This window comes from Bombus terrestris, chromosome 4 (genome assembly GCF_910591885.1).
Source record: "Bombus terrestris chromosome 4, iyBomTerr1.2, whole genome shotgun sequence".
NCBI classification, from domain to species: domain Eukaryota; kingdom Metazoa; phylum Arthropoda; class Insecta; order Hymenoptera; family Apidae; genus Bombus; species Bombus terrestris.
In genome coordinates, this window is record NC_063272.1 from 7,720,853 (window position 1) to 7,738,175 (window position 17,323).

The 17,323-nt window shown below is 34.2% G+C and overlaps 1 protein-coding gene across 6 annotated transcripts in view; it reads right to left on the bottom strand.

Annotated features, from left to right (window-relative positions):
* Positions 1-17,323, bottom strand: part of LOC100643927 — a 46,926-nt gene that overhangs the window by 10,959 nt on the left and 18,644 nt on the right. For all 6 annotated transcript variants that reach the window (XM_012308230.2, XM_048405489.1, XM_048405490.1 and 3 more), the window contains 2 exons: positions 3,212-3,364; positions 231-371 (listed from right to left, as the gene is read on the bottom strand). In XM_012308230.2, the coding sequence (XP_012163620.1) occupies positions 231-371; positions 3,212-3,364 (294 nt within the window). The remainder of the gene's footprint in view (positions 1-230; positions 372-3,211; positions 3,365-17,323) is intronic.

The window sequence follows — 17,323 nt, forward strand, 5'->3', positions numbered from 1 at the left end:
AGGTACGGAAGCTACGACTTCGCCACTTTTCGCGCTATTCACGCTCTGTTAATTGTTAGTGCGAGACCAGCTGACGAATTAATGAACTTTGCAGGATTTTAGGTCGGTATTCCATTAACTCGGGACGAATGGTTGTCATCGTAAGCGGACGCGTGAGGAATCTCATTAAAAAGTACGCGGAAACTCGCGTCCCTCCTCCTTGCTGTTCCTCCCTGTGTTTCTGCTCTTACCGACGCATACAATCGAGCCATCAGATTGGGTAACCGGGATCTTCTCGAAGATGCAAATGCAACGTCCGTCTCTGCACTCCGTTTGTATCACCCTCGCTTCGCATTGCTCGTGGAAGAAGCACGACTCGTTCACGTTCACCGCTGAAAACAGAAACCATTAACGACAGGCTCGTTCTTTGTCTCTCGTCGAGGAGACGAAGTAAATACGAACATTTTACGAAATATTACTCCTAAAGTACATAACGTTTTTCTGCGGAATGGTACTCTTTCAATTTCAACTTATTATGTATATCGTTCAATTATTAGAAGAATGACATATTTTAAAAAATTGTTGGTTTTGAGATATTTGTGAACATTAATTGCAGGGGTGAGCTATTTATTAGGATGAAATGATCATAATTAGCTAGTAAAATTAATTATTATATAATATATTAATTAGTTAATAAAATTATGTTAATTCATTACTACAGTCTAGTAAAGAATTTAGGAAACGCTAACGTTTGAATGATTGAGTAGGTATTTTGTAATTTTTATGTGCATTTTTGCAGATTTGTTTCATATTTTACCAGCATAATAATGGCAGTCGCGTCTCATTACAGTGTTAATAAGATTTTTCAATATTTTATATAACACATACAATACACATAGACATAAATGTTCAAATACTTTTGTGACTGTATATGGAAAGAAAATATGTATAGCTTTCCAGTTTATATATTTCCACGAATATTTCAAACAACGCCGTTTTTTTTTTATCATTATTCCAATTTTACAATAGGAGAAAGAAGTTTGTTAAAATAATCGTTCTTCGACTTCCTTACGTTTGATTCGAACGTAGCATTAAATTCTCAGTCAGACGTCAATCCACCCCCTTGAAACTTGAAACCAAATCGCTTTATCCTAGTTTCCTTCCATTCCTTCCGTCTATAGATACAAACTGAACGATATAAAAGCTTGTAAATTAACGAGAATAAAGTTGATCCATTTTATGGACGTTGCCTTCTTCAACTCTAGCTCAGAGATACACTATAAACTTTCTATATTATGTATTTCGACCTCGACTATCATATCTACGTAACTAATAGACAACTATTATCTGTAAGATACTATCAATGTGTCAGTCAATCGTGCGATGACCTGATGCCCTACTGTTATTTCTAAGCCGCTGTCCATCATCGTGCAGGTCACTTCGGTTTCATTTTATAAAACTAGCATTATCCAATTTGAATACTCAAGTTTGATTAGATTGAAACGCGTTTAGAAATCAATAGCGAACGCTCATGGATGTAAGAAGGAATTATTTGCCTTTGCGTATTTGTGGACGATAGTGTACATCCAGGGGTTAATGTGGCGAGTTTGATCGACTGATCATACACCGCATTGTCCTCAATATATTGGCCACAGACTCGCAATTAGGAGAATGGCTTAACAGCCATCGTGCTTTAATCCTGGTCAAAATCTGTTCTCGAACGCCTCCTTTTTCGGGCCACTGGCGAACTCCTGTTTTGTTCCAGTCGAACTTCAGTTAAGAGTTAAGACTGACAATAAATTAATCTTGTAAGTGTCACGGGCATTCGTTGGGAGAAAACCAATTGGTGAAATTGATTGGAGTAATCTGATAATATTTCCGATAATAGAGATTCTATAATCTTACGGAGGTCGTGATTGATTTGAGAAGTACATGTGAAATTTTTTAATAAATATTTTCTAATTGTTATATAATATAACATAAATTCGACCTGCTTTTAAATTCGGGAAATTATATTTTGTTCAATAATTGTAAATTTTATCTAAAGTTTTCGTATGTTTCAGATTTCACATATGAATGGAATTGATGAAATTTTTGAAACCACAGAGTTAATAGTGCATTGCAATTTAGAATTCGTTCATTAATATCTACCAATTAATTAAAATTCGTACGTTAATATTCATACGTAATCATGATATCTCGTTAATATTTTATTTCAACATATATGACCTACAATTAAAACGATAGTGCCAGCATAACGTTTGTAAAGGAATTCAATTAAAAACGACCAGCCAAAGCAGCGTAATCTGGGCCACTGAATTCACTATTGCTGCTTTCAATTTCTCGTCATGCTTCTAACGCCCTAGACCAATAAATGCGCGGTACCTCGTTTGGATTCCACGAGAGAAAACCATAAGCAACCACCCCAAGACATTCATATCATTTCAATCGCAAAACTTGGCATTGCTAAAAGGGAAAAGTCCGTTCTCTGAAACGTGACTCGACTAGAACGACTTCTTTTCCTGTTTATACATTTCGCAAGCCATCTTCGTTATCGATATTCTTACCATTGCCACTATTGTCCATTTTTGTTGTTTTTAATCCTCTATTGACGTCGTTGGCTCATATGTGATCGCTACGTCATTTATATTCGATTCAAGCTAGATTACTTTATGCTAGGATGTTTATTTTGAATTTATGGTGTGTGTGCTTTATATTTTATATGATAAATATCACTGATAATCTCTTTACGTAAAAGATGAGATATACATATGTCCATTTACCCTGCTGGGTTCCTTGAATTCTTATATTGTTGCTCTTATGTTGCTTATATTGTATGCAATGTTGCTCTTATTTTAACAAGCACGAAGGGTTTGTAATATTTTAAGAAGATGTTCAATTATATTACAATATAATGTTAAAGATATAATATGGAATTAAAACGAGAAATCACGTGTATTAATAAGAAATTTGTTATATTTTCACTGAATGTTTTTTTGATATTAGAAAAATACGATTGTGTCGTCGGTGGTTAAAAAAACGTAGCAGAGCTAAAATGAAACATCCTAAAATGAAGAAAGCAACTTTAAATCGTTGTACATAATATATCACATACGATCCAATAATTTCAATTTAGAATTACAATAATTTCAATTGTTGCATTATTGTTGAATGAAGATAGACACTTACAAAATGTCTGGATGCCGGCACGCTTGAAAATATACTAACTTACGGTGTCCACATTTGTCGATATGATTCGTTGCTTCGAATTCTTCCCTGCACGTGCATTTGTTCTTCTTTGGTTCGCAGTAAGAGCCGGCAAAACCACAGTCGAGATCCTCCATGCAATGGTCGCCGAATTTTTTCGTCCCTCTGCCGGTTAAATCTACAAAAAAGAAAATAAATATATGATTGGTTAATGTTAAAAACGCTCAGATTTCTAATTAACTAATTGCTTCCTGGATTTATTTTCTAACAAAAATTAATTTGCGTCTTACGGGATTTTTCATTTATTCTATTAATTCCGATCCATTGACCTTCCTTATTGGAAATTTGTTGAATGTTTTAATGATACGGTATAAAATTTGACAAGCAGAGATGTATTGAAATATGCATTCAACGTAGCCCATTTATTCTCAACTGTACCGGAAACTTCGTTTTATTCCGCCATAAAATACGATTTATCGTACAATGATTGTAATATACGAGCATGTACATATTTCAAAATGTACTGGAGAAAATTTTTAAATTTATTAATGAAAAATTGATAAAATGCACGATTTATGAAATGTATGGACTTTCGTAGTCGAATGATCGAAATTCATAAGGCAGGGAATTTAAAAGTCGAAATCGAAAGAAGCTATGCTCAAACAGAAATTCCTACGTATGAATAATTTAACTAAGACGATGCAATCAGATATTGAATTTCCACTGATAAATCGCTTTCAAACCCAACGACGGATACAGATCCCGCAACCGAACCATAATTCAGCCCCTACGTTCTAAGCAAATATATCATCCGTAGTGTTTCCAACCCCCTATCGGCCATTCGCATGACGAAGCATTTCGCTCTGGTTTTCGTGATTATGCCGCAGGTGCCATGTATATTTACATTTTACGATTCCATTCGTTAATATTTGCAGACGGCTGTGAAGTTAATTTCGCCGAAACTACCTGCGTGACAATGTATTAATTACGAACAAATACGTACAAGCGGTTCATTCGTGTATTTTGAACAATGTTCGTCCTTTATGTACTATTTTCGATAGATAAAATAGAAATTCTGCAATTCTTGGTATTACAAATTAACAAAATAAAAAACTACCATATAACAGCCATAAAACGAACAGTATATGTACGTATGTATATCATCATATCAATAACGAATCAAATATGTAATCCAAATGTATTTCACTCTCGACGCAAAGCAACTAAATTTGATTTCGCTTCTAAAAAGCAACTAAATTTTCGCTTCCCATATCAAAGCTATCAAGTTACTTCTATCAATATTTCAAAATAAAATATTCCGTTTCATTAACAATCTTTACTCGTGTTCTAAAATTCATTCAATTGAGATTCGAAAAACGTAAAAAAATGTGGAAAATGCGGCGATTGACTTACTCGGTTTCCTACCCGTGCAATTAACTCTTTTTCTAAGTGTGCTCTTCCAGGTTCAACAGAGCGTCGTGTCGAGACGTTAAAGAATTCGAGGACTGCCGCCTGACGCCGCGAAGGCGGTGACGCCCGTGGGCAAAGTTAAGGAAACTATCCTTTTTTCCAAGGCAAAGAGACCACGCCTGATTACTGCATTGTACTCGCATAATGACACTTCTCTCGAATACGATCGTATTCAACTCGCCTGGTTGAGCAGCTTGGAATATATCATGGTGACGATTTAGAAAGATGCAACCTCGGTTTTGCCACCCCCGACGCTTAAATGAATCGTAAAAGTAACAGGACTGCTCGCTCGTTTCTTCGGAACCAGCGAATTAGTTTGATGAGAAGAGTTTATGAGTTTATTCGCCGAGGAGAAAATTAAGATCGTCGGGGAAATATGCGGACGTCTTGCGAGTTCAATTTCGTGTTCTGAAGTTTGTTTGCGAAATACTTAGATGGATGGTTCGCTTGGTTTCATCTTCTTTAAAATATAGTAGAGTCTAATAGTTGTATGTCGTGTCACAGATGTGTATTATCGCAACAATTTTTATACTACAGACGAATTATGCTTTGGTTCTGTAATGACAGGAAGGAAAGGATGAAAAGAAAAAAGGAGAACGAAATGCATTTCTTATTAAGGAAGTGAATAAGAAAGTAGAGTTTATTTTTCTAATCCTTAACGTTAATTCTAAATGCGGTCATTGTAGAAAATAGTAGAAATAAATAAACGATTATTTTATAATCATTTTTCTATGTATTTATAAATCATATTTCTTAATATTCAATAAGTATAAAAGAAATTAACTGTGGAATTATGTTTGATATACATAATCTCAACGATATCTCAAATGACTAAATTTTGTAACCCAAATTATTCCTATATATATTTGATGTTTGTTCCATTAAGTGATAAATATTTCGAATGTATTTCGTATGTATTTGTTGCTTCTATTGTAGTGTACATATAATATTTTCGTAGCGAAAGATTTCGAGGATTCGACGAGTTTGCCAAATCTTCAATTCAAACATTTCTTCAGAGAGATATTTCAAGAGAAGGATATAAATAAAATGCATGAATATTTTTCCGAGTTACGTTTCTTTTATGGAGAAAGAGCAAACTCAAAGACGATTTTTATACCATATGACCAGAACACGTGAACACATCAACTCGTGAAAAGAGGATTTCATTTGGGATTTAGGGTACGGGACAATAGAGTTCCCTTTCTTTAGAAGGTTGTTACATAGAAAGACGCAAAAGCGTGCGAGCGTACCTGACAGAAAATCTAATAAGCTTGAAGAAAAATTGTCTAAATTTATGATATGTCCGTTTAGAAAGAACATCCTTACTACTCTACATAGTACATATCGTTTAAACTCACTGAGAAATTTGTTTCAACTCAGTGTTTTTTTTCATTCATTTTTGAGGTTATGTTAACAAAGCTCCTTTTCCTTTTGAATTTAAGTTGTATTTACTAACCTCTACATTTCAGTCAAATTGACTATTTTTCTCCAATCCTCTTTTTCCATTTCTCTCCATTTCTCCAAGATTAACTATTTAGGTACAAATAATATAAACTATTCACAAAATGAAATAAAAGCTAACGATTCACTATTGTAATAAAGAATTGTTTATCTTCTATTTGACTATTCTACTATTCACGCTTGCTTTCATTTCTGTTCAAACGAGGCATTTCCCGCGCCACAATCGTTCGAGGTAACAGTCGATTTTTCTGAACTGATCAACAAAGACTCGCATGAAACAATCGATCAGGCAGCGTCTTTTTTTAAAGTGTATTCGCGCGATAGAGTAAAAGATAGGAAACAGTACGAGTACGTGTACAAATAGACGTGTGGGATCATGTAGAAACAGGAACACGTAAAGCTTGCATACGAAACGGGCGAACGTAGCGATCACGACACTATCAGTATCCCGTAGATATCTCAAACAACGAGAAAGGTGCGTGCAAAGTGCTTTCGTGATATCATCGGGACGCCGCGACGGCGCCGGCCTCAATGGTAAACGATAACCCCCTTGCTGTGATACTATGCCACTATGTCTCGTAATTAACCTCTTGGGTACGAGGATCGATTATAGTCGATAGCAGCCGAACGCATTCCCATGACCGATTAAATTTTACAATCGCAAAAAACACATACAGCATACAGCCTATTGTCATCTCTTGACTGTTTACGTCCTCCTGTTTAGGCGTTCTATGCACTTTATTATAGGTAAGTAATTTGTCACCTTTTATGCACGTTTTTACATAATTATTATTAGATTTCACTCATTTTAAATAAACATTATGGTTGCAATGTTAAGTGACGTTACGTAGCAAACCAAAGAGGTAAATACTCGTTAGCGTTCGTAATGTCCGCTGTCCACATTGTAGTTTTGCTATTTAAATCTGTCTTCATTATCGAGATCCCATAGAATCGTATGTGCAATATATTTTCATCTGGCAATAAATGACTGTAACAGGAATGAATACTGGTTGCCAGAGTAGTTGGCATATGAACAGAGAAATATATAGGTTCATAGATACATTTGCAACAGTCAGCAACGTTTATCCAATGAAGTCTACAGGTTCGTTAAATCGAAATGTTTGCGATGATCGGTATATTGGTATCTATGTCGAGGGGAAGTATTGAGGTTAAGACTTTGGATCTTCGTACAAATTTATATTGATGGGAATATAATTTAAAAAATTATTATAATAAACTAATTATTATACAGTAATAAATTACAGGTTACAATGTTATATGAGTAAAAGTAGGTCATAAAATCGTAAAATAAATATAGAAGTAACAAAGTTGTAAATAAGTATAATAGAATAATTTAAGGTTAGGAGAAATAGGGTTATAAGATAGTAAGGTAGAGATTGTAATATCATATTAGTAAAATTATGAGGTTTTAAGGTAATATTAACAGAGTTAGAGAGCAATTTAACGAGTTATGAAATTCGATAACAAAATATTTGGACAAAAACGTTTTAAAACATATTGTCACGCTATCTTTTATGACTAATTACTATTGATTTTACATTTAAAAGACATTTACATATTTTTCTTGAGAGGGGTATCTTTATTTGTGAAAAATAGAACCACCTTCTTTTTTCATCACACTGATTTTCAAAATTAAATGTAGTTAAAAGCATTTGAAGGCATGTCGTTTCCAAGCGAGTGGGGAAATAAAAGAAAATACCGAGGGTGACCTAACCTCGATTCGTAAAAGTGCCAATAAAAGTGGAGAAGGCGTTGATAATAGCGTACAGTTGTTGAAAGAGATTGAAGTTCGAAGGTGACCATTACATTTGAACGTAGAATAATATTTTAAGAATAAAGTGTTATGACGGTACTCAGGGTACATTTTATGATATTTATAGTGTGTTTATTACTAGCATAGACCGATAAATATATTTGCATATATGCACATTAACTGCGTATGGAACTTTACTTCGTCTGTGGTATACATTTAATACATGAAGAATGCATCAAAATGAAAAATACAAATTACGTTGAATTGGAAAATTAAAAGTAACTATCGAAATTAATGTCAATTCGTTTTTATATTGAACTTCCATTAGACCTTACATTCGTTAAGCTAATACTTGCTCCAACAAGGATTGCGTCTAGAATAGAAATCCGACACTTTGGAAATAAAAGCAGGAAATTTTCTGCATAATTCTTCGGGTTATGTCGACTTTTAGTGTAGCCGACCGTCTTCGTTATCAATACAGGAAGACGTGACCCGTAACTATTCGAGATTTCCTTGGCTCTGAGACTCTGTACTTTTCATTCATTCCACTGAACGAAGTAGAATGAGGCAGCTTCAGGGCAGACCGGTATTTCGCTCGCCTAGTCTATTTAAAATTCTGTTTAATGCTTAAGATGATGATCAACCACAAAGTTTTCTTCGTTCTTTTATTCCTGACTATCGTCTTTCGACACTTTGTCATTAACCTCTGTATTATTCCGCAATGCAATCTCATACCCTAACCTCTAACCAAAGAAAATAAAAAATTTATTAATACTCTTTTATTTCTTTAGCGTTTCGTAGATATTTTTTGGTTAATTACTTTCTGATTCTTTTCTTTTTCAATTTTTCGATTTTCAATTTCCTCAATTAAAAGAATAAAAATCAGAACTTTTTCTTCCTCAATCCCTTAATCTTCAATTACTAAAGTGAAATGGAAATACATTGAGCCTTCGGTAAGATTTTGAAATACCTCAATAAAAAGAATTAAATTTTAATTCGCAGATTGTAATTACAACGAGTACTCTAATATTCCACAAGACTATTTAACGATCATGTAGAATTTCTCTTTTTAACTGGGACGAAATATGAAATTCGAATTCTGTAAAAAAACTGTCTTTTATCCAAGCAAAAGTTAACAGGAATTATTACTTTCATGATTGGGAAACTTCCAACCTTCGAAATTACAGTTTCTGAAGTTTTAACAATAGCATACAAATTGCACCTTTCACGAAGGAAACTTTCATCGATCGTTAAACCTTCAATCGAATATCCTTCGATTTGCAACTCGTAACATTTATATTAAACATTCACCGCTAATCAAAGTTTAATTACATACTATATACCATATATCATACACGATTATAGCGTAAACTCGTAAATAATTTAGCAAATTTCAAATTCTAATAACTTGCAAACTAATGCAATCGGAAGTACGAAGGTCTATGAAGAAGCATGACTCAAAATATCTTTCCTCTGTGATCTTCAACTATCACGGACAATTTTTACTTAAATTTCTCTGATTTTTTATTCACGTTCCATACTTGTCATGACACCATGACTTGTCAACGCTAAATAAAAAGAAAACAAGCGTGGAAGTACACTTTGACGAAATGATTCTCCGTCGAGGAAGAACTCGACGTAGCCGCGACTTGCAATTTCCGCTTTGAAACAACTATGTGAAACTCGAAGGTTCAAACTTCAAAGGAACTAGCTGTTCGCGTATAATTGCGTGGTCAGTTAACGATCTGTCCTGCTTGCTACGACCTGAAAAAAAGAGAGAAAGGGAGAGAGAGAGCAAGCGAGAGGGGAAAAGGTAGCAGCGACCGCGCTGCAAGAACTAACTGCTCGGTGACTCTCAGTCAGTAAAAATGGCGACTCTTGGGTCAATCTACGCGTTGAAAGTGGGTCACTTTGCAGTGGCACACTGCCAACGCTCTCACGTGCGAGCCGTCCCATGCTTGCTGCAGTCTGAAACTGGCAACCACCTTTCGCCAGGGGCGGCCCAACAGGGTTGTTAGTCAGGTGATTGTTTGAACAATGAAGTCTCGTTGATTTTAATTAGATTTACAACGTTTTTTCTTTGTTAATTTTCTATAATGTTGTTGTTTAAAAGAATCAATGTTGTTATGATTTAGAATCAAATTCTTATAAGATAAAAATTATGTGCATTTGTTAATAGATCTGTGGCGAATAATGAGAGTGCGTATTACATTTTTAAGTTCGATATTTTCTTTCAAATTCAACAAAAAATATATATTTTATAGCTTATGTGCGTGGTATATGCAGGACAGAAAGAAATAGTCTGTTTTAATATGGAGAATGATATATAGGTGTTTGAATATTTGAATATTGAAATATTATGTTAATATATAATTCATTTGGATGTGTTATATTATAACAGTGTAGGTACTTAGCATAACAGCAATCTGGTAACAAGTGACTATAAAGTATATTCGCACATACTATTATTTTTTAATGAAGCATTTGCTGACCTTAATTGATTTCTCAACGTCTTTTTAGAAAATTCATTGCTAGAAAATTATTGATATTTTGTGGTTGTTATCTTAGGAAAGCATGATCTTAACAATAAATAATCTTAAAATTTATTTATGTCAGGTTTGGAAATGTATAATTAGAATGCAGCAGATGACAACCTTCGCTAGAAAATTATTGGTTGGTTGTTTGTACCTTGACTGTTTAAGTGGAAGGTTTGGATATAATTTTTTATACTTGGAATTCTCGTTTTTTCTTTAATACATATAGGCATAGCGTTATTTTTAGTCAGGGTTAAATTTCTTTCGCTCCTTTAAACGGCTTTAATAATCATGCAAGGATATAAGCGGTAAGGGTAAAGGTCTAACTGCATTCAATGCGATAGGAAGGAGTAATAGGCACGAGAGATATAGCTATTTTATTTTTCACTGTCGTTCCATGCCTATTGTATTTCATTCTCTTCAATACAATTCTTTACGAACTTCTTGGAATATTTAAAAATAAAGTTACATTAGAAAAGATATAAAGAAAATTAGTAGATGCAAGAATGTAATTATTTTTGATTATTGAACTTTTGATGGAATTGAATTTTTGGTGAAATTAATATCACGGTTTAATAAAAATCTTGCGCTAGATGATATTGCACTCATGATTAAGCTTTAGATACTAGAATGAAGATACAAAAATAAGAAAAATTCCTAAAACGTGTTTCATTAGATTTACTTCGCTAGAAAAATCATGAAAGATATAATTTCTTATATATTTCATATTTAGAAAAAAGATTAAGGAATTGAAAAGAAATAGATACACAATAGAATTTATATACCTACGCGAAATTAGAATCTGTACGAAAATTAACAAAAATTTTAAATTACACGTGTAAAAATATCTTAACACATTTTTCAGTCTTTGCGCAAAAAGAGGAAGAAGGTTCGTTAGATTCGCGGGTAGAATGAGAAATTATAAACAGGAAGAAACACGACGCGACATCGCCATCCAAGAGATAACACGGTTCGCAGAAAACATTTCTCGCGGTGAAAACCATTCGGAGGGAAACTTCGGCCGGTTTCCCGTGTTTTCATCTTTACCTTTTATCTCGTCGCTCCTTTCAAATCAACAACGAAGAGCCGTGAAAGGAAGAAACTCGCGTTTCGTATCAACGTTTGCAACTCGCAGCAGTCACTTTTTGCGTCTTTCAAATAATTTGAACGATCGCGTCATAAAAGTTACACCAGCGAATAATTCCAGCTTGTTCGTACGAATTGGGAACGTCAAAGCGGGTTATCTATCATTTCGAAAAAGAATTGCTCGATAATTCAACGCAGGCACCGTTTCGAGAACCGTAAAATGTTATTGCGAAATCGGGTCATCCACGGGGTGAGAATACACACAGACTCGTGGAAATATTCGAGCATTCGTAGATACATTTTATGAATAAATTATAATATTATTCATAATATTCATAATATACGCGCGTTATACGAAATATTTTGAAATTTCATTGACACTGCTATGAAACTCGGCTATAATGATCATATTGTTGATCGAAAGTTTTAAACAGAGTTCTAAAACATATACAGAAATTAGAAGATATTAAGTACAAATAGTAAATATTATGTAAAGATTGTCATCATATTAATAAATTTCAATATTTTATGGCACCGTATTATTAGGTCATTTCATAAGTTCGTGCCGATTTTTGTGTATACATTTCATGTGTCGATTTATAAACATACGACGATAAGGGACCAATGCACTTGAAAAATGGGAAGAAATTGTACAACGAGAGGGGTATTACATTTTTTCATGAAACTGAAAGGTATGTAAACAATCTTAACATATATAACCGCTCGAAAAACGGAACGAAACTTATGGGATGACTTAATATATACACTTAGTATAATATATCTAAGGTGGATTTTTATTTATTCATACCGCATGCTAGTTTTTTACCAAGTACATTAAAAATTGTCTACTTCACCTCATGACAGTCGTATCTCGTTACAGTGGTAATGAAATCCCAAAGTGACATGAACATTTTTTAAACGATAAACGCTCAAATGCTTTCCTGAACCGCTATGTACTTAAATGGGTACTAGTTGAACATCGGATTGAGAACGATATTGTTCAAGACTTCTAATATATAAAAATTCTTGTGCATAGATTATTTCACACGGGTAATATGTGCCGATCGGTATCCGAAGTTCGAACACGTACTTTTATTGGTCTTATGCACGCAACTACGTTTACCATTTTAAGACTTTATGTCGCCGATTCTATTTTAACGATTGCTCGATACTCGAACTGCCATTACGTATGTTACCATGTGTGTTACCATCTATGCCACTTATAGTTATGTCATGTATGAAAATGTCAGAGATATTATTTTCGAATGTTGCTACCTTTTATTTTATTTAATATACGATCAATCCTTTTTGTTAACCAACACGTTCGTTTCTTCTTTTTTTCGTTCTGCTCTTATCCCTTTTGAGTCGTAACCGTCTATACTTCATTATTTATACCCTTTGAAATAAACGAATAAAAAATAGAATCGAAATCTTTTACAGAAATATTATGGATTTTCTTTAGCTTATAACAGTTTATATCGCAACGTTTACAGCTGTTTAAACGAATGAATAAAATAAACATTTGGACTTTTCTCCTCGTTTATAGCTGTTGAAATGAGTGAATGAGAGAATAAAATAAATGTCTTTTTTTATGTATATAATTTGGATTTTTTATAACGCAAGAATTGAGAACAAGTACAATTCCCCAAGAGGCAACGATGGGCGGCCAGCGAATCCTATGCGTCCTCGTTTCCCTTTGAGATACTTGTCGATAAAGGCATAATTTACGTTCCTCCAGGGAGAAGGAAATTCCAAGAACAAAAGATCATCCAGCACTTAGTATCTAACCGTTCGCACCTATTACGGCACTATCTGTTTGGAATCATATTGAGATATAAAAATGAAACATCCCTTGAGGAAACATTGCGTGTTTCGAAATTACTTCTCCTTTATTTTATCACTTTTCGTATATCGTGTTTTTTATTCTTCTTCGATCATTCTTTTGTTTTTTATTCCTTTGTTCAGATGGATGGAATTTGATTAAATTTGCAAGAGTATGGTCGAAGCGGCTACAATTAGACTGCGGATATTTAGACTACAGACAACTGCAACGTCTCTTCGATCAAGCCTTCGCGTACCGCAAATCACAAATACCAAATTCGCGTGACCTCTCCAGTGCATGAAAACAGATTGAAAAATCTAATCCTCCCTTGGTTATTGCCCGCGTGCCTACTATGAGCGTTAATTATCCGAGGATATAAATAAAGATCTCTCGTTAATCTCTTGGCTCGTTAAATTGATCGAACTGCAACGTTTCTTTTTTTGGCTTTTTACGAGCGCATGACGTCGCGGTCGACAAGCGAATGCCTTTCTGCAGAATTGACAGAATCATAAGTTACAAGCTGTCTGGATTAAAAAATATCCTGACATAACGGTAACAAGTTTGACAATAAAGTATGCAACATTTCATAAATTAATTTAGAAGATCTCGAGGTATCTGAAATTATAAAGGAGAAATCATAAAGAAGTACTTGCAACTTGTCAGTTTACTAATGTTACTAGTTGGTAAATAATCGTGCAAGAGGCACCAGGCTTCCATAAAAATCGATCTCCCCGTCGGTCTAGCCCCGATCAACGCGAAACTGGTGCACACGGCCAGTTGCTGGGGCGACTGACTGTGTGAAAAGTCGCATAATAACAGTAATGGAAAAAAGTACAGCCAGCATTTACAACGTTGCGTGAGGAATGATAGTCATCGACGTGTGCCCGTCACGCCACCACCGGAGGCAGCCAACCCCCTTTTGCCTCTGGCGACGCGCTCTCTCACCTAGAAAATTTCCAACCCTTCCACACTCTCGCGACCACGACGTAGCTTTCTTTTTTCTTCTTCAATTTCTTCTTCTTTCTTTTAGCTTTCTTTCTTTGCTTCTGCACTCGAGAACAGAAGAAAGCATGTGGAACTGTCGCAATTCATAGCCCGGAGAGAAGTTTCAAGAGCGGCTATTTGCTAAAATGGAAGTGAAAAACGTAGTTGCGAGGATATAGAGTAGCCTCTTAGAGGAAAACGAGAATTTCTTTCGGTTTTTCTTGATTCCTTCCGTCTCTTATCTTTTAGTAATACTTTGCGTTGGTTGAGCGTTATATTGTTGCAATGTGCGTGAGTGAGAAATTTTAGAAACGTAGGGAACTGTGTCTGCAAATTTTTCCTATATCAATTATTAAACAATCTAGTTCTTTTTGGATATCCTATTAATTTTACAATAATTTTTATTTGCAAATCGTCGAATGTGCACGTATAAAGCGATTTTTTGGATTTAGTTGAATTATCTTTCGATTATTTCTTTGATATTTTTGTAGATTTCGTATTCCATTTCGTATTCTCACACCATGGTAGAATCGTATTCCAACCATGCACAGTTGCCTGCTAGGAGATTTGAGATATCACGGCTTCTAAAATTTAGAGATACCCTATGTTATATACAATTGAATCCAAAGAATCGAGTTTTGGCATAAAAATGTATAAAATTTCTGAATTCACCAGTAGCTATTGCTTAACATTTTCCATAACATAAACGCTTAGAGTCAAAAGATTTGCATACCAGTGGGTTAAATAATTCACCTATATCTTTTTCATTTATAATAACATATCTCCTATGTTTAATTCCCACTGACAGTAATCTTCCGAGTCATATTTTCCTAGCTGTCATTTAATAAATTGATTAACTATTATTATTTCGATTTCGTGGACATTTGCAAGCTTACATCCGATAGCGATTAGATTATTTAGCTGAAGATGACTTCATTTAAACGATGCGAGAAACACGAGGTGGTAATGGGGTTGAGCTTACAGAGTTTGCCAAGAGATTCTCTTTAACGAGCTTGAGGATAATTTTACAACGCCTACGGTATTCGATTATTCCTAATGGATTCCTATAGTAGTAAATTTCAAGCTTTCGCCGTTACAAATTAATTTAATCGAACTTTGTAGTACTTAGACTACTTTATATTCTCATAAAACACTCTTTATAAATCTAAATCTTTTCCTTTAAAGAGCAAACTTCGTAACATAAATCTTTATTCCACGCGAATTTACATCTGTATTATGGTCAGTTTCAATATTTATAACACCTTTTGAAGAATATTATTTTTCTAAATCAAAGAAGACGAATGAAACTATTGGTTTTTGTTTTTTCATTTCTACTAAACACGAATTCTGTTTTCCAGAAATTTCATTCTTTTCTTTCTACGATAATCAAGTTGTTTTATTTTCAACAAATATCGCTTCTTCGTTTTCAGTGGAAAAATTGGAAAATTATTGAATCATTTATTTTCTTATTACATCGGCTTTTAACTATTACATATATCAATTTCACACCAAGCGACAAATTATGTTGAAAACATGAGAAATGCGTGATATTTCATCGGTGATACCGCACGTCCGTCCGCTGTACGTGGCGGAACTTCTTCCCGCTGTGATAAATTACCGAAGATATCAGTTTCTAGATTTATTGGCTGCTTAAATATTCTACTAGGTATCGTGGCTAGTGGCAAATTTTATGCAACAGATATCTACGGTTTAAGTGTTGTGGCAAGTGTACACTCGTCCTTATGGATGTCCTGTGGTTCTATCAAGGCACAATTCACTTTTCTACCAAAAATTGAAATTCGATATTGAACTCATAACTCACGGTCGTACCTACGTACACGTTGCGATTCGAGACTTTCTCTCTTTAAAAGCTAACGAGAGCTTAACTTTGTTTCAAACTTGAAACATTGATTAATAGCTCGATAATAGCCAATAGCGTCATTTTTCCTGGTATAGCAGCTTCCGTAACATATCGAGGTGTTAAAATTAAAGCATCGATCAGTAGAAGCGTTGTATAGAGGATTTTATAAGAACAAATTTTCAAAGAAGTAATTGAGCTTTCCGAATGAAGAGCCTATAGAAATATCCTTCAGTCAAATAATCGAATTACTTTAGAGCCCGTCTTTTAAAAATTCTACTATTTTAATTGTTAATGGAAACGTAGTATTAAAAAATTAGAACTAAACTATCAGCAAAAAGGAACTTTTAAGGGGCATAATATAATCGAAGATTAGCCATTGTATTTTATAGTATTTATGGGTAGAACATATTTCGTGAGCTAATATCTCTTCAAATTTCTAACAATTTCATTGTCGGCAAGATAGAACCTAGAAATCTCCAGGAAAATGATATTACGACACGACTAAAGCTATGCAGAATCTTCTCAGGTGAAAATACGATGAATAGATTTCATAGTCTCGGACGTAAACTACCTTCGAATTTGTAGGATATCTAAGATGCTAAAGAGTATTTGCCAGAAATTTGAGATTGGCAGACGCAGCTGGTGTTGAACTTGTGAAAATGTGACACAATATATGGGAATTACGCACAACTGGCACTGCACATAAATTTCAAGCAGTTACGTTATTATCGTCTCTGTAGGCAAAAGTTGTTCTTTGTTTGATATAGGAGAAGTTGACTGATTAGATTTCCGTAATTCGAACTTTAACTTAAACTTTCAACGTTGTCGACGGACCTCTCTTTTTAAGCAAATTAAACTCTTACGTACCACGTAAATAAATGAAAAGTTTTAACAAAGAGAATTATTGAATTTTGCCATAGGGCATGAAATGTATCCATTAATTTTGAATTCTCGATCTATTACAATTATTCAATTCTATTTAAGTAATATTGAAACTTTGATTGGTTCAGGTATATATTGAAAAAGTTGGAAGTAAATTTATATTAGAAACTTATACTAATAATGACTATTGCTGGCAAACTTTAATTTTTCTGAAACTTCGTTTAATAGAGTTGAAAGTTAATCGCAATGAGCAATGCGATTAA